Raw genomic sequence first — 16,830 nt, 5'->3', positions numbered from 1 at the left:
TATCACAAAATGAGTACAGCCCCACCACAATGGTCTGGCTACTGTGCTGGATATTGGGTGCAGAGAAATCCAATATTGTCATGGGGTTGAAAGACGACAGGAGACAATGGAAGAAGATGACATACCCCGGAAAGTGTCCTCACCCAAATAGTTGATTCGCAGGTGGAGATGCAAAGCCATGACAAGAGATTCAGGAGATATAATCTAAGGGCACTCGTGCACCACATAAGGCATTCTTCCCCATATGGCTCACACTTCTGTAGAATTTTAAAAGCGGCAGGTCAAACCATAGAGTGGGATCTGAACTCATAGGGCCAAAAAATGTGAGACTCCTTTTAATTGCCTGTTATAACAGGCAGGAATACCTTGGGCCTATTCTAACCCCCAGACCCGCAGGCAGCGAACTGAGCTGTGTTTAACTTCATGGGGTGGGCTAGATTTATAAAACTCTCTCTACTTTTGCACTGTACCAGTAACACCAAAACTGACCCCAATGATAAGGCTTGGAAAATCCATCCAGTTATGGGAATATTAAAGAAGCAGTGAATAGATAATTTTGTGCTTGAAGAGCATCTGGCATATAACAAATGTCTTGTTAAATATTTTGGCTGTCATTGTTGCAAGCAATATATTAGGAGAAAACAAATACAGTTTGGGTACAAAACATGGAGTCTCAACACTAAGAACGGCTATTTAATACCAGGTAAAAGGTCCAAAAGCAAACACACTAATGGAAAGTATTTGGCAAGGCAGCAAGACCCTTACTGGGATTACTTTATGAAATTCCGGCAGAAAAGAGGGAGTTACATTTTATATTTTTCATCGATAATCTGTTTTTCGTCCTTGCACTTCTCTCATTTTTAAAATTCTCTGAGTATTCAGCTATTCGAACTATAAGAGGAAACAGAATTTCAGAAAACTACCCACTTCAAAGTGGGCTTTTCATTCAAGAAAGATAATGTATTACGAAACAGTTATTAAGAGAAATGATGGACTCCTGTTTTTCCATTGGATGGACAATGCAGTAGTCACAATGATCTCCTCCTCATGTGGCAGCCAACTCATGACAGTCAAGAGGTTTTCTCAGAAAATAAAGAGAAATGTCGCAATCCCGAGGCATCAAGTAACTTCAAAGTATAACATGTACATGGGAGCAACAGACCAAATTGACCAAAATCTGGTATGCTACTGAATTGGATTTCATAGCAAGAAATGGTATTGGCCCTCATTGACAAGGATGCTTGATGTAGCTATGCAGAACAGGTGGATTCTGTGTAATAAATCATGCAGAGCAAAAATTTCTCAACCACAGTTCACGTGGGGAAATGGCTAATGTGCTGTTGTGTAGATCCCAGATTCTCCCCAAAAGCGCTGAAGACTATCTGAGTCAAAGGCTTCAGCAGACAACCATATATCCAATTTCATAAGGTTTGAGCAGACTGATCACTTCATTTGACACACAGAAGAGAAGAAAAAGGAAAGGTGCACTGGAAATAACTAAGTCAACTGTAAGAACAATGTGTTCAAAATGCAAAGGAGGATTATGCATTGAGTGTTTCAACATGTTTCATTCTTGCCGTATGTATAACATACTGTTCATTTAATAATTAATTTACTGTATACATATGTGGTTTTTGGGAAAACTGCACTCTAAAGGATTAATTATGTATCTGAATAAGGCCATACCCTACCTACATTGAGAGCTTATGTACATGCAGAATATTAGCTCCTGTAAGTGACTAGTGTTAAAAATTTGATAATTATTCTCACACAGCAATTCATTTATTTAATTAGCCTTGAGACATAATAAATAAAAAATACACAAAATATTGAAAAATTAATTCCGGCAGTAGTGGCTTAAGGACATATTCAAGAATAACAGATGTGGCATGAGACATACCCGACATGCCTTCAGGCAGAAGGCAAAGGCACAGTGAACAGAACACAACAGGGAGGAGGACAATGGCATATCCCAATGGGAGCTGTGTAAACTGTGTGTTTATCATGTTGTTGTTGTTGTTGTTGTTGTTGTTGTTGTTGTTATCGTTACCTTCGACCTGAAGACTTGTCTGATGCAGCTCCCCATGCTACTCTAACTTGTGTGAGCCTCTTCACCTCTGAATACCTACTCTAACCGATATCTTACTTAATCTGGCTACTGTATTCATCTCTTGCTATCATTTTTACCACCCACACGTCCCTCCAATACTAAATTGGCGATCTCTTATGTCTCAGAATGTGTCATATCAATCAATCCCTTCTTTTGGTCAAATTGTGCCACAAATTCCTTGTCTCCCCCAACTCTATTCAGTAACTCCTCATTAGTTATGTGATCAACGCATCTGATCTTCAGCACTACAGCTCAAAAGCTTACATTTTCTTTTTATCTAAAATGTTTATTGTCCACAATCCCGACAAATACGTTCAGAAAAGACTTCCTAACTCTTAACTCTATATTCGATGCTAAATTTCTCTTCTTCAGTAATGCTTTTCTTGCTGTTGTTAGTCTACATTTATATCTCTTCCACTTTGGTCATCATTTATTTTATACAGCAAAACTCATCTAGTACTTTAAGTGTCTTGTTTTGTAATCTAATTCCCTTAGCACCACCCGATTTAATTCGACTGCATTCCATTAACCTTGTTTTTCTTTTGTTGATGTTAATTTTATATCAAACATATAACATGTCAGCCTCAGTTGCAAATATATCTGCAACTGAGGCTGACGTGTTATATGTTCAGTTATCACAGTTGCTGATGGGGCTGCACGATGTTAAAAATTCTTTCATTTTGTATCCTCCTTTCAAGACACTGTCAATTCCATTCAACTACGCTTCCAAGTCCAAGCTGTCTCTGACAGCAAACCTGCAAGTTTTAATTTCTTCTTCCTGAACTTTAATTCCTACTTCAAATTTCTCTTTGATTCCCTTTACTATTTGTTCAATGTACATACTTAATAACATAGGGGATAGACTAAACCCTGTCTCACTGCCTCCTCGACTACTGCTTCCCTTTCAAGCCCCTTGACTCTTGTAACTGCTGTCTGGTTTCTCTACAAGTTGTAAGTAGCATTTTGCTCCCTGTATTTTACCATTGTTACCTTCAGAATTTCAAAGAAAGTATTCCAGTCAACATTGTCAAAACCTTTCTCTAAGTCCAAAATCACTATAAATGTAGGTTTGCCTTGCCTTAACCTATCTTCTAAGATAACTGATAGGGTCAGTATTTCCTCACATGGTCCTACATTTCTCTGAGGTCTGCTTCTACCAGTTTTTTCATTCTTCCGTAGATAATTTGAATCAGTATTTTGCAACCATGACTTATTAAACTGATCGTTCAGTAATTTTCACACCTGGCAGCAACTGCTTTCTTTGGAATTGAAGTCACTACATTCTTCTTGAAGTCTGAGGGTGTACCTGTCTTGCACATCTTGCTCACCATATGAAAGAGTTTTGTCTGGATCGCCTAAGGCAGACACATAGGTCTGACAGAATAGCACCCACTCCCGGGGCCGTGTTTTGACTTAGATCTTTCAGAGCTTTGTCAAACTATTCTTGCAGTATCATATCTCCCATCTCATCTTCAGCTATGTTCACTTCTATTTCTATAATATTGCTTTCAAGTTCATCTCCCTTGTGTAGGCCTATGTATTCCTTCCACCTTTCATCTTTCCCATCTTTGCTTAGACTGTTTTACTGTCTGATCTCTTGATACTCATACAGCTGCTTCTCTTTTCCCCAAGGCTTCAATTGCTGCATTTTAAAATTTTCTTCTGTTGGCCAAGGATTCCTACTAAGCCTTGTCTTTTTACCTATCTGATCCTCTGCTGCCTTAACTGTTTCACATCTTAAAGCTATCCATTCGTCTTCTACTGTATTCCTTTCCCCTTTTAATCAACTGTTGCCTAATGCTCCCTCTGAAACTCTCAACACCTTCTGGTTCTTTCAAATTACCAAGCCCCACCTCCTTAATTTCCCACCCTTTTTAAACCTCTTCAATCTTGGTCTACAGTTCACAACAAATAAATCGTGGTCTGAGTCCACATCTGCCCCAGTAAATCTCTTACAATTTAGAATCTGGTTCCTAAATCTCTGTCTTACCATTATATAATCAGTATGAAACTTTCTGGTGTCTCCAGGTATCTTCCACATATCATCCCGATGGTTAACTGTGCAGGCAATTTTCTCTTTCAATCCTCCCCCCCCCCCCCCCCCCCCCAAGTCCATATTCACTTACTATTTTTTCGATCTCTTCCTTTTCCTACTATTGAATTTGTCCCCCATCATGATCAAAATTTTGTGTCCTTTAACTGTGTGAATAATTTCTTTTACCTCACACATTTCGTCAATATCCTCATCATCTGCTTAGTTGGCATGTAAACTTTTATTACTGTGGTAGGTATGGGCTTCTTGTCTATCTTGGTTACAGTATTGTGTTCACTATGCTGTTCCTAGTAGCTTACTCATATTCCTATTTTCTTATCCATTATTAAACCTTCTCCAGCATTACACCTATTTGATTTTGTATTTATAACCCTATATTCACCTGACCATATGTCCTGTTCTTCTTACCATCGAACTTCAATGATTCCCACTATATCTAACTTTCAGCTATCCATTTCCCATTTTAAATTTTCTAACCTGCCTGCCCAAGGAATCTAACATTACACACTCCGATCTGTAGAATGCCAGTTTTGTTTCTCCTAATAATGGCAGCCACCTGAGTAGTCCCTGCCTGGAGATACGAATGGGAGACTATTTTACATCTGGAATGTTTTACCCAGAAGGACACCATGGTCATTTAACCACACAGTAGAGCCACATGTCCTTGGTAAATTTACATCAGTAGTTTCCCCTTGATTTCAGCCATTCCCAGTACCAGCAAAGCAAGGTCGTTTTTTTTTCTTATGTTACTAGGCCAGATGAGTCAATCACCATCTTCAGGAACCACATGTTTGCCTGACCCCTCAACAGATACCCCTCCGCTGTTGTTCCTACACTACAACTGTCTGTAATTCCTGAAGCATGCAAGCCATCCCACTGACGGCAAGGTCAATGGTTCATGGGGGTGGGGGGTGGAGGGGTTGGGGTGGGGGTGGGGCGAGAGGGGTTCCCATATTCAATGTAAACGCTGCAAGGCATGCATCAGGCAGATTGTGTCGACAGTCTAGAAAAACATCAAGTAGCATGAAAGACACACTGAACTTAATTAACCTATAAAATCTGTAGTTGCTGAACAATGTGTGGCTGCAGTGGACTCAATGAAGTATGAAGAAATGGATGTGTTAAGACTGACCTTATCCTCTTGGGAACGTGTTCTGAAGGATGCTATTGAAATTCAAGTAGCAGATGGGCGATCAACAGACACATTGAATATACATGGTTGCCCCATGTTAGGGAAAAAAAGGGAAATCTGAGAATATCAGGGAATTTCAGAAATGACAGGAAAATCAAGGAAATTTGAAAAAAAAACACTAGAAAAATCTCATTGGATTCATTTCATAAACATGGTGTCCGTGACATGTGAGTAGCTGGCCACACAAGTGGATTTCCAAGAAGAGCCAAAACTACAGGCCATTTCTGAGGGTATCGCTAACTTATCAGGCCTGGCGATCTGAAGCCCATCATTCCCACTAAAGTGTAAGCCTGCTCATCAGATCTAGTCTCACTGATCTGCCTACAGTCTGTGTGTGTGTGGCATAATATGGCAAACTTTCATGGTTTATCCAAGGATCCAGGACTGTGGTGCTCTTCGACTTAGTGCCCACACACACTCTTTTTCTCACCTTTGATAGAGTAGTGCTTTTGTCTAAGATAAAAGCAGGCTATGTGGTCCTGACAGTCTAACCATACATTCTGAACCCAATGCACTACTACCAGTGTCATAATTTCAACCACACCTGAATGTCTTGTCGACACCCAACCAAATGTTTAACCTGTGGCAGGGATGGCAAGAGGGCGATTGTACACCTCCTTCTACCTGGTGTATCAACTGCAATGCCAACCGTGCTGCTTCCTCTTGAGAATGTCCCATGTATCTCGATGAGGGGACTGTCCAAGAGATCCAGGTAAAGGAAACAACTCCCTACCCAATCGCTTGCAAGTTATTGGTTAGACACGAACCCTGTGTTCTACTGTCTGACACTTATAGTATTATTCTTGCTACATCTCACTCCATGAAGGACATAGCCATGCAGACATGTGACCTCAGATTTAGCTCTGAGATTGTGAAATCACCCAGTGTCATGGTAGCATCGCAGTATCCTCATCCAGTTGTAAAGCAAGCTATCAAGCTCTCACCTCACAGGGGGAAGTCACAAGCTACACAACCAGCAGACTGGAAAAGACATAAGGAATGCTCCCATCAAGACTTCCTATCATCCTCCAGCCATCCAACACCTGAGTCTTACTCTGCTAACTGGAAAGGCTCAATGAAGTCAAACAAAGGCAAACGGTCTTCTGCTTCGCCGACTCAAAGATCCTCTTTGATGGAGTCACCAAGTGATACCTTTGCCTGGCCAGATGCTTCAGTGAACCTCATGGAGCAGGATCCTCCTGCCTCTGTGCTCTGTAGCAGCTAGTCTTCGCAGGCTGGCATTCGGTAGCTGCCAAGGTGACACCACTTCATACTTTCATCATCATGACTATCATTCAATGGAATGTTCACGACCTTTGATCCAAAAAAGAGAATTTATGGCTGCTTTTAGAATCACAGCATCCACTTGTACTCTGCCTTTAGAAAACAAAATTGTGTCCTCACGACTACTTTGAGTTTTTGCATTTCTTCCTGGTCCTCTTTGACCTTCCGCCCGAGATCGGCAATCCATCTCATGGGGTAGTCACGCTGCTCATACAGGTGATGTTCATAGCCAACTCATCTCCCTGACTACCTATCTTCAAGCTGTTGCAGTTTGCCTTTTCCCTTTGTACCATTTACATCCCTCTGTCATTTGTCACCAGGGCCAACTTCCTCCAGCTTATTGGGCAGCTACCTCACCCATTTCTGCTGCTCAGTGACTCACCAACCCATTTGGGTTCTCCCAGAACCTGTCGGAGAGGTGCCCTCTTGGTTGACCTCCTCCATCAACTTAATCTTTTCTGCCCTAACACAGGAGCACACACATTCCTTTCAGACTTCTTGTGCACCTATTCCCATTTGGACCTATTGTTGTGGAGTGCCCATCTTGCCCATCATCTTTCTCACACCTATTTGAGTGACCACTTTCCATGTGCTATCTGTTTGCTGACTCCTGCCCCACCTCTGTGCACACCCAAATCACAGTTTACTAAGACCGACTGAAGGCTTTACTCTCTCCTGGTGACCTTCGATAAACACGATTTCCCCATTCGTGATGAGCAGTTGGAATACCTTACAAACATTACCCTTACCACCACGGAACATTCCATTCCTCGCACTTCCTCTTTACCATGCCACGTCTCAGTCCATTGATGAACTGAGGCATGCCGTGACACAATTTGCGCATGGAGAAGTGCTCTCTGTGTTTTTAACCATCATCCTATGATGGCAAACTGCATTCATTATAAACAGATGCATTGCATTTTTGTGATAGCAAAAAATCTGGCTGGATTTCATTCATTAGTTCTTTTAACAGTTCCCCCCCTCTTCTGTCATGTGGACCAGCCTTCAATGGGTCTCTGGAACCAAGATCCCCTCCCCAATTTCCAGCCTGAAAGTAGCAGATGATGGCATCATGAACCCTATTGCTATCTCCAACACCTTGGCCTTCATTTTGCTGATATTTTGAGCTCCTCACCCTATCACCCTGCCTTCCTCCATTGAAAACAAGTGGAAGAGGCTCAGGCGATACCCTTCTCTTCTCAGAATTGTATTACAATGCCACCTTGCTATCAGGGAACTAGATCATGCTCTCACTTCATTCAGAGCCTCTGCCCCAGGGCCAAGTGCTGTTCCCATTCAGATGTTGCATCACCTTTCTCTTGGGGCAAGCACTTTCTGCTTTATATGTGCAGCTGCATCTGGGCGGAAAGCAAGTTTCCCAGATGCTGGTGTGAAACCATTGCCGTACCCATACCCATACCCAAGCCCATTAAGGACAAACACCTTCCTTGTAGCTACTACTCCATACCTCTCACCAGCTGTGTCTGCTAGGTGATGGAACATATGATTCATGCCAGGGCTGTTATGGTATGGTGGCTCAAGTCTCACATTTACTAACCACTGCACAGTTTGGATTTCGAGTGCACTGTTCTGCAGTTGACCATCTTGTCACTTTATCCACCCATATCATGAATGTTTCTCTGTGGAAATCCCAGACTTTGGCTGTGTTTTTTTTTTTTTTTTTATTTGGAGAAAGCCTACGACACCTGCTGGAGAACTGGTATCCTCCATACTCTCTATATGAGTGACTTCCATGGTCACCTGCCCCATTTCCTTGAGGGATTTTTAAAAGACCGAGCTTTCAAAGTACATGTGGTTCTGCCTTGTCAGACACATTTATCCAGGAAATCAGTGTGCCTCAGGGTTCCATCCTGAGCGTCATCTTCTTTGCTATTGCCATTAACCCTATAATGGCCTGTCTCCCGCTGGGCATCTCCAACTCCCTTTTTGTTGACAATTTTTCCATCTGTTGCAGTTCTTAATGGACCTGTCTCATTTAGCAGCATCTGTAGTGATGTCTCGATCATCTTTACTCATGGAGCATTGTCAAAGGCTTTCATTTTTCCACTGACAAAACCTTTTTTATGAACTTCTGGCAATGCAATTTGTTTGTCCCACCATCTCTATATCTTAGGTCTGTTGCTCTTCCATCCGTTGAAATTACAAAAATCCTAGGGCTCCTCCTTGATAGGAAACTCTCTTGGTCCTCCCTATGTATTACCTGGCAGCTCACTGTACATGGTCCCTTAATGTCCTAAATGTCCTCAATGGTAGTTCCTGGGGTTCAGATCAAACCACACTCCACTTTTCGTACCAGTCCACTGTCCATTCAAAACTAGATTATGGGTGCTTTGTTTATGCATCTGCAAATCCGTCCCTCTTACACTGCCTCAATACTTTCCACCATCATGGCATCTGTTTGGCCACTGGCGCCTTTTACACTAGTCTGTTTGCAGAAGCTGCCGAACTACCACTGTCCTATGCTGACTTCCTCCTCAGCAGATACACATGCCATTTTGTCTGCCATGCATGGCAACCCATCTTTTGCCTCCTCCTTTGATCGCGAGTATGGGGCACATCCCTCTTCTCTGTTACTTCCTGCAGTTCACTTTCGGCTCTTGCTCTGGCAGGTTAACTTCACGCTCCCAGCAATTTTGCTTGTAGGTGTGTACCCTTCACCACCTTGGCTTTGTGCGGTGTCCCTTGTTCATCTTGGCCGTCACTCACTTCCTAAGGACACTACACCAAGCTCACTCTGTCAACTTCAGTTTCACAACCTTCACATGGAATTTCGTGATATTACCTTTGTGTACACCGATCGCTCTCGGACTGACTGTAGTGTTGGGTGTGCCTTCATTGTTTGAGCTGATGTTTGTTTGGTATTGGCTTCTGGCACACTGCTCAGTATTTACAGCAGAGCTCTTTGCCCGATAGCAGGCCATGGAGTACATCCAGCGAGACAGGCTTTTTAAATGTGTCATCTGTTCAGACTCTCTCGGCACCCTTCAAAGCCTCTGTGTACTGTACACTGCCCATCTCTCAGTGCAACAGGTCCAGGACAGCTTGCACTTGCTCACTCTTGATGAAGGCACTGTGATGTTTATGTGGGTTCCTGGTCATGTCAATCTGACATGAAACGAGGCTGCTGACACTGCTGCCAAGGCTGCACTCCTTGTACCTCAGCCCACTAGTTATTACATTTCCTCTGATAATCTCTGTGTTGTCATCTGTCAGGAGGTGCTGCGACTCTGGATTGCCACTGCTCCTCCCCTCGTGAGAATAAGCTTTGGTTTGTTAAGCCCCTCCCAGTGTCTTGGGCGACCTCCTCTTGCCCCTCCCACCATGAGGAGGTTATTTTAATTTGGTTGTGTACTGGACACTGCCTTTTTAGCCATCGCTACTTGTTAAGTGGTGCTCCCTCACCACTTTGGGCACATTGCATCCAACTTTTAATTATCTAACATTTCCTGACAGAATGCCTTTTTTTGGACCAGTTACATTCCTGTTTGAGTTTGCCATCTGAGTTATCAGCCGTTTCAGTGAAGGACATGCAGGCTCTCTACCACATTTTACTTTTTATTCTTTATAGCAATATCATGAAGGCCATTTAATTTTTAGTTCTGAACCTCCATTTCTCTCTTTTGTATGTTATACACCTGTCTCCACATTCCTGCTTTTAGCTGCCTTCTCTTCCATCATTGGGGATTGACATGTAGTCATCTTTAACTCCTCTCTTTTTCTGTACGTTTCACATTTTTGGCATGGGTGCATATGACCCTAGTTGTTTTTGCACCCTACAACAAAACAAAACAGAATGGTGGAGAAATATGGAAGTCCTTACACTTTTTTGTCAATTATGGCTTTACTTACCCTTGAAATCTTAAAATTTATCAGGGAAAAACACTAAAACCTGCCTGAAAATCACGGTAATGTCAGGGAATTTCACTTGGGGAAACTTGTGGCAACTCTGGTATACCATAAGCAAAGTTTGGGACCCAGCACTCAGCCAACTAAAATCACAGCGTCAGCTGAGAGCCACTTCCGCACTCAGTGGCGGCTTCACAAGCACTGAGGGACCCGAGTTCACACCCAGCCTTCAGCAATGACATCACCCCAGCACTCCACCTTACATGTCATGCAACTGGTTAGTGGGGAAGGGCTGGAGAGAGATCACAGTATGAAGGAGGTGGGATGTAGCAAAAATGCTCATTCTACAGGTATGACCTAAGGATGATGGCAAGGTACGCTGCCAGAATATCATATTACAAAGATGACTGCACCCAGATGGATGCCCAAGAACAGTTCAGTATTAATGTCTTGTATTTCCACATTATACGGCAGTCATCATAAATGAAAATTATCTTTATGTAAAGTTGACACTACATTTCATAATTTATAACTCCTTTGGAAAACATGAGGAGTCTGAAATGTTTGACAAGGTTGGTAAAGAACCAGCATAAGATTCAAAACCTGTTGCTTCATTAGGTGCAGCCTGTGTACCAGTTGAAACTACAGCTGCGAAGCAGGGGAATATGGAAGTCCTGCTGCTGATTTTTCCATGGTGTATATATGATATGGCTTCAGAACTTTAGTATCCACTTGACTGATTATTTTTATTCCAGAATAAATGGGAGGATTGTTGGTGCATGCCTCTGGTTTGACTGCTGACAGCATACTTGGACTGTGGACTTTCTTATTCAAATGCTTTGGAAACTTTGTTCTGTATCTTGCACTTGAACTGTTCTACTTATTTTGATTTCTCTCCATCCACTCAATCCTCAAGATCAAATTTTATTAGCCATTTTTATGACTTCATTGTTAAATTGTAGGATATTTTTTCCAGTGCATTAACTAGTATATGTTATTTTAGTTATATTAACATGTATTTTCAAGCCTAACTTTAAAGATGAGCTATTAAGTTCTCCCATTGTTATTTATTTATCAGCACTAGAGTTCAATGCGACAAACTATTCTATATACTAAAAATATAGAAATGACCATGCAAACATTTGAGTTGGTTTTCCTTAAATAACCGCATTTATTGAGGAAAATTATCGCAAAAATTGTACTACAATCAAGAAAGAAACAAAAGGATACACACCATGAGAACAAGACTCAGCGTGCATGTGCGCACAATTTCCAGAAACAAAATTCCTGTACCATGTCAGCAAGACCCAGCACTACACTGGTGTGCAAGAAGGAAAGTGGCTTCGTGATGCTTTCTGTGCAGGGAGATATGGAGAATACTTTGCAGTAGCACAAGTGTGATCTCTTTTCTGTGTCCACAGCACACACTTCAGCTGTTGCCTACTCTTTAGTGACTGGCAATGCTGAGGTGTCACACTTTGGCACTGTTTCTGCTTAAGACTCTACCTAGCAAAGTTTATACGCTGGGAAAAGTACTGCTCAACTTATTAACATAATATTAGTAGTGTTTAATTTATGTCACCCTTAATGAGCATTTAATTGCCTAAGTATCTTCACCATACCAAAACAAAGATAAAAATCAGGGATAAATATTTTATGACTCAAAATTCAAGTTACAGAGAGACATGACAAAAGACAGCACCAGTTAGAATGTCATGGTTCATTGTTCCTTGCCCTGCACATTGCCCCACCACTGACCCTTTTAAGTGCACACCACTATGATGATGCCCCAAAAACAATAAAAATGTCTCTCTTCATGCAATGCTACCGTAACTTGCAAACAAGCATCCAAGTTCCCGCTGTGAATGTGATTCGATGAACTAAAGCTTAGAAGTGAGATCCACATTACCCCATCCTTTATTCTGTCACACATTCCAGAGCAGCTATTCATAATTGTCCCAATCCTCAACATCATCGCCATATCCTATGTTATTCCTCTATCTATCCCATCATCACATAGTCGATACCTTCACAGAAGTTCACACTGCTAAGCTTTTTCTACGTAACCTCCCAGAACTTCACACTAAAATTTCCTTACAACTAATACACATCTAAATCAATCCACAGTAATTTGTGAAACAAGTGACATCATATTTGTGTTTACATTTTTTATTTACTTTTTGCACAGATATGCTGCAAAGCAGTGTTTACATCAGTAGGACATAAAACATTATCACACATTTTTAAATGAACGCACTGTCATTTGACTGTATTGTTGTTTCTTCAATGTCTTTCTTTTATGTCATTTTCAAGTGATTGAGTTTACATCATTATCATATATTGCAGGACATCAAACTCAAAACTGGCCATAAATTACAAAAAGTATTCATTCCCCAGAAATTCCAGATGTAAAATCATCATCTTGTAAAAAGATCATTAATTAAGAGTGGGTGCACATCATATTTAATAAATACAGGTTTACTTTGGTATAATGACGAGCCCCCATTTTTATTTAACAGTCACATTTAATAAAAATGGGTTTACTTTTGTTTAATGACATGCTCTCGCTATTATTTAGCAATATTTTGTCAAGATGGTGATTTTACATCTGGCATTTCGTAGGGAGTGCGTATTTTCCTTAATTTATGGCCAAGTTTGAGTTTGATGTCACGTGTGTGTGTGTGTGTGTGTGTGTGTGAGAGAGAGAGAGAGAGAGAGAGAGAGAGAGAGAGAGAGAGAGAGAGAGATTCTGATGAAGGCCTTTTTGGCCGAAAGCTTACTTATGAAGGCCTTTTTGGCTGAATGCTTTCTTGTTTGGCAGTCTTTTTGTTGTGTCTATTTGCAGCTCAGAATCTCTGCTATATGACGAGAAATAATGTACCATTTTCTTAATACTGCCATATTCCATCTTGAATTTTCCATTGTTTAAAATCTGTAAGCTCTGTGTTTACTTCACCTTTCAGGCAATGTTTTCTCCACACATCAGTACTTTATACTTTGCAGATAGGAATTTGCTACACATATCACACAATTCCCTTCCCGTAAATTATGAACTGGTGGTTTGTGTGTGAGGAGCTGGTGCTCATTGGGATCACATGTATGTTGCATCAGATTCAGATCAAGCAAATCTGGCAACAAAGACATCAACATGAGTTCTTTTGCACTTCCAACCACTGTAGCACAATTCAGACACCATGGACAGTTATCCTACTGAAAGATATCATCAATCACAATTAAGACATTAAGCACAAAGTGATGCAGGCAGTCCACATTAATGTTCACGTGGTCCATAGTTGTCATGGTATCTTCACTTAATACCACAGGTCTCATAGAAGTCCACATGAATTCCCCCGCCCCCACCCCCAGCAAGATAGTTCACCCATTGGCCTGCATCTATGGCTTAGTTCATGTTTTGAGCCTTCGTTCACTCGTATGACAGTGTATCCTGACAACCATTGCCCTGGTGTAAGAAAAGATAGGATTCATCTGACCAGGTGACATGTTTCCACTGACTATGGCCCATTCTTGATGATCCCATGTGCATTACGTTCGTAGCCAACAATGAAACTGGATCAACATTTTAACAGGTTGGGATCGTATGATGGGGCAGTCCAATGTTCAGAACACTTGTGTCTGAGCCAGTACTGCACTCTACTGTCAGATCCAAACAGATCAAACCTCCATCCTCAATGTTCTGTGATGAGACAAGGAAGCCCAACTACTTGTCACCTACTTTAGATTCACTGTCCTTTAGCCAATTTCCACATCTACTCCAGCCAGTAGCACACGAACAACTGACCAGCTTCATCTTCCTCTTCCTGATAGTAGCATGTGAACAGTCAACCAGCTTTGTTGTTTTTTTTTTTTTTATATGTGCCTTCCCACAGCCTGGGCATAACAATCTGCCCTTTATCAAAGATGTTAATGGCAGCAAATCTTTCAATTTATGGCCCACACCATCATTCGTATGATTCCCCATTCATCTCTGCTCCACTTGTATGCTTTCCTCACAGCATCACATGCAAGCAGTGCTACCATGAGGCATTCAGTCTCACAGTGGGCAGTGGTTGTAATGTTCTAACTCATCGATGTACATTTTTCAGCACTGTTATCTATGTATTTTAACTTTTCTGCCATGATCCCCTTGGCCTCGAACTTCCCCAACACAACCACTATTTCTCATACATTTGTTTTTCTAGGTTCTACTGCTGTTTCTGATCTTTAATATCTCTCATCTTTTATTCCTACCTCAACTCCTCACACACAATTTGTATCTTTCCTTTCTTTCTCTGCCCACTTTGCTTCTGTTATCAGTCTTTGTACACCTTTGCTATCATCTTTGCCACTTATGAGTTTTTCAAAGCCTGTTGTTATAATTGGATTTTTTGTTTGTCCTGCCCTGCTGCATCTCTCTCGACACTGGCCTTTCAAATAGAACTAATTAGTAATTCCTGATTACACTCATATTTTCCCAAATTAAGGAACTTCCAATTTCGAAAGCATTTGTTTCATAAGCAGATTTTTTTTCTCTGTCTTCTGTAGTTTTTAAAAACATCTTCATGTACACACAAAAATGACCACACAGACTAGGAACAATTTGGAAGAAAAAAATGGATTTTTTCCCATTACTCACAAGTATCTTCTAACTACATCACTTTAATAACAGTTTTTAGTACACAAGAGATCTTATGATCACAACATTGTAGTTATGTCTCTGGATAATAAATAGGCACCTTGAGCGAGTTTCTTCTTATTTGTTCATGCACTATAAATTGTAAAAGATGATGTTCCAGCATTTAAAACATATGTTCACATATACATATATTTTGTAACAACTTCTTACCACAACAATGAAGTCAGGTAGCACATGCAGCAAAGTTATAAATAACACCAACTTCAACTATTTATTGCTATGGTAGTGGGGCCCATTTCTTATAATACTTCACTGAAAAACATTAAAACAACACACAGAAATGAAATAAAACTTGAGCTATAACAATAATTCATTTTATTCCTCTGCTTCATGACAAAATTACACAATTTCCATCCTTTGCCACTTCATATATCACAAGTTTGACACAGAAAATACAGTGCCATAATGAAAGTTTTAAGAGCTTCTGTACATCTCATTAACTGTGATATTTATGTACGATTTGAGTTACAAAATGGAAATTGTATGCAAATATTCTCTTGGTTCCATCTGACTGGGCTATATTGCATGTTTCTTCCACTTTACTTCTATTATTCTAGCAATGTTCTGGCTCCAGAAGGCATTACCAACAGTCAAGCTTCCTTCTAAGAATAAGAATATTCTTGCTGCACATTGTATTGCTATTTTAACCACTAGAGATAATATAAGAAACAATAATGCAATATACTAATTTACATAAGAATATTGGCAGTTATTTTGTATGTTAATACTGTAAAATGTATTTTACACAAGAAATACATTTATTATGACTCTTTAGGACAGTATGAATAATGCTGATCCGGCTTACACTTGATTAAAATTCTCAAAATATACAAATACTGTGTATAATTCAATTATGGATCATTCATTGTCAAAAATAATACAGATTTAAAATGCTCAACAAGTATCTTCAAATAATAGTCTGTTAAAACAACATATCACCAGATCAAAAACAATGAAGTAACAGAAAAAAGATCTAATCTGATGATACTGATGCATTTACTTACAAACTAAATAGTTTAACAGCCCCTCAAATGGCCACAGCAAAATTACATAATCAACAGTCCATTTCACAGCAGAAAAGTTAAGGTCCAAACTCAACTCATGAAAATTAAATACAAATTTAAAACAATAAATAGGAGATCCCTGCCACGTTATCATACCTCTACACTATTTGTTTCAAAAACGTCATGAATTCTACGGACTGTAGACTGCATTAGAAAAAATTAAGAGTGAGGGAGGGTGGGGATCACAGAACCTCAGAACTGTGCAACAGTCCACATGAACAATACCTCATGAAATTTACACACATACACACACATGTACAACACCTTACATGAACACATCTTGAACACCGTGAAGCAAATTTCTGCTGCCATGTGCAAAATGTTCAGCCATTAATCAAAAAAGGCCCTCTTGCCATTTACACAGTCGAGCAGATGCAATCTCAATTAAGCTCTTATAGGCCAAACCAAACCATATTGGTTTGTAGAATAGTAAGTTATCTTGCACAACAGTACTACAGATAATTTTCCAGGAATGAAAGGAGCATTGTTTCATAGTGTTTGCTGGCATCTAAATCTCTCAAACTATGTCTTTCATTTGGGTACACCTGGAACAGTAGGACAAAATAA

At 40.4% G+C, this 16,830-nt stretch overlaps 1 protein-coding gene across 2 annotated transcripts in view; it reads right to left on the bottom strand.

The window, feature by feature from the left end:
• Positions 1-15,491: 15,491 nt before the first annotated feature.
• The window catches only part of LOC126356558 (dipeptidyl peptidase 9), a 196,461-nt gene continuing 195,122 nt past the window's right edge, over positions 15,492-16,830 (bottom strand). For both annotated transcript variants that reach the window (XM_050007380.1, XM_050007381.1), the window contains one exon: positions 15,492-16,808. In XM_050007380.1, coding sequence (XP_049863337.1) covers positions 16,716-16,808 — 93 coding nt within the window. In that variant the 3' untranslated portion in view covers positions 15,492-16,715. The remainder of the gene's footprint in view (positions 16,809-16,830) is intronic.

This window comes from Schistocerca gregaria, chromosome 1 (assembly GCF_023897955.1).
Source record: "Schistocerca gregaria isolate iqSchGreg1 chromosome 1, iqSchGreg1.2, whole genome shotgun sequence".
NCBI lineage: Eukaryota > Metazoa > Arthropoda > Insecta > Orthoptera > Acrididae > Schistocerca > Schistocerca gregaria.
The sequence above is the reverse complement of the archived record's forward strand: the minus strand, read 5'-3'. Positions and strand labels throughout refer to the sequence as shown.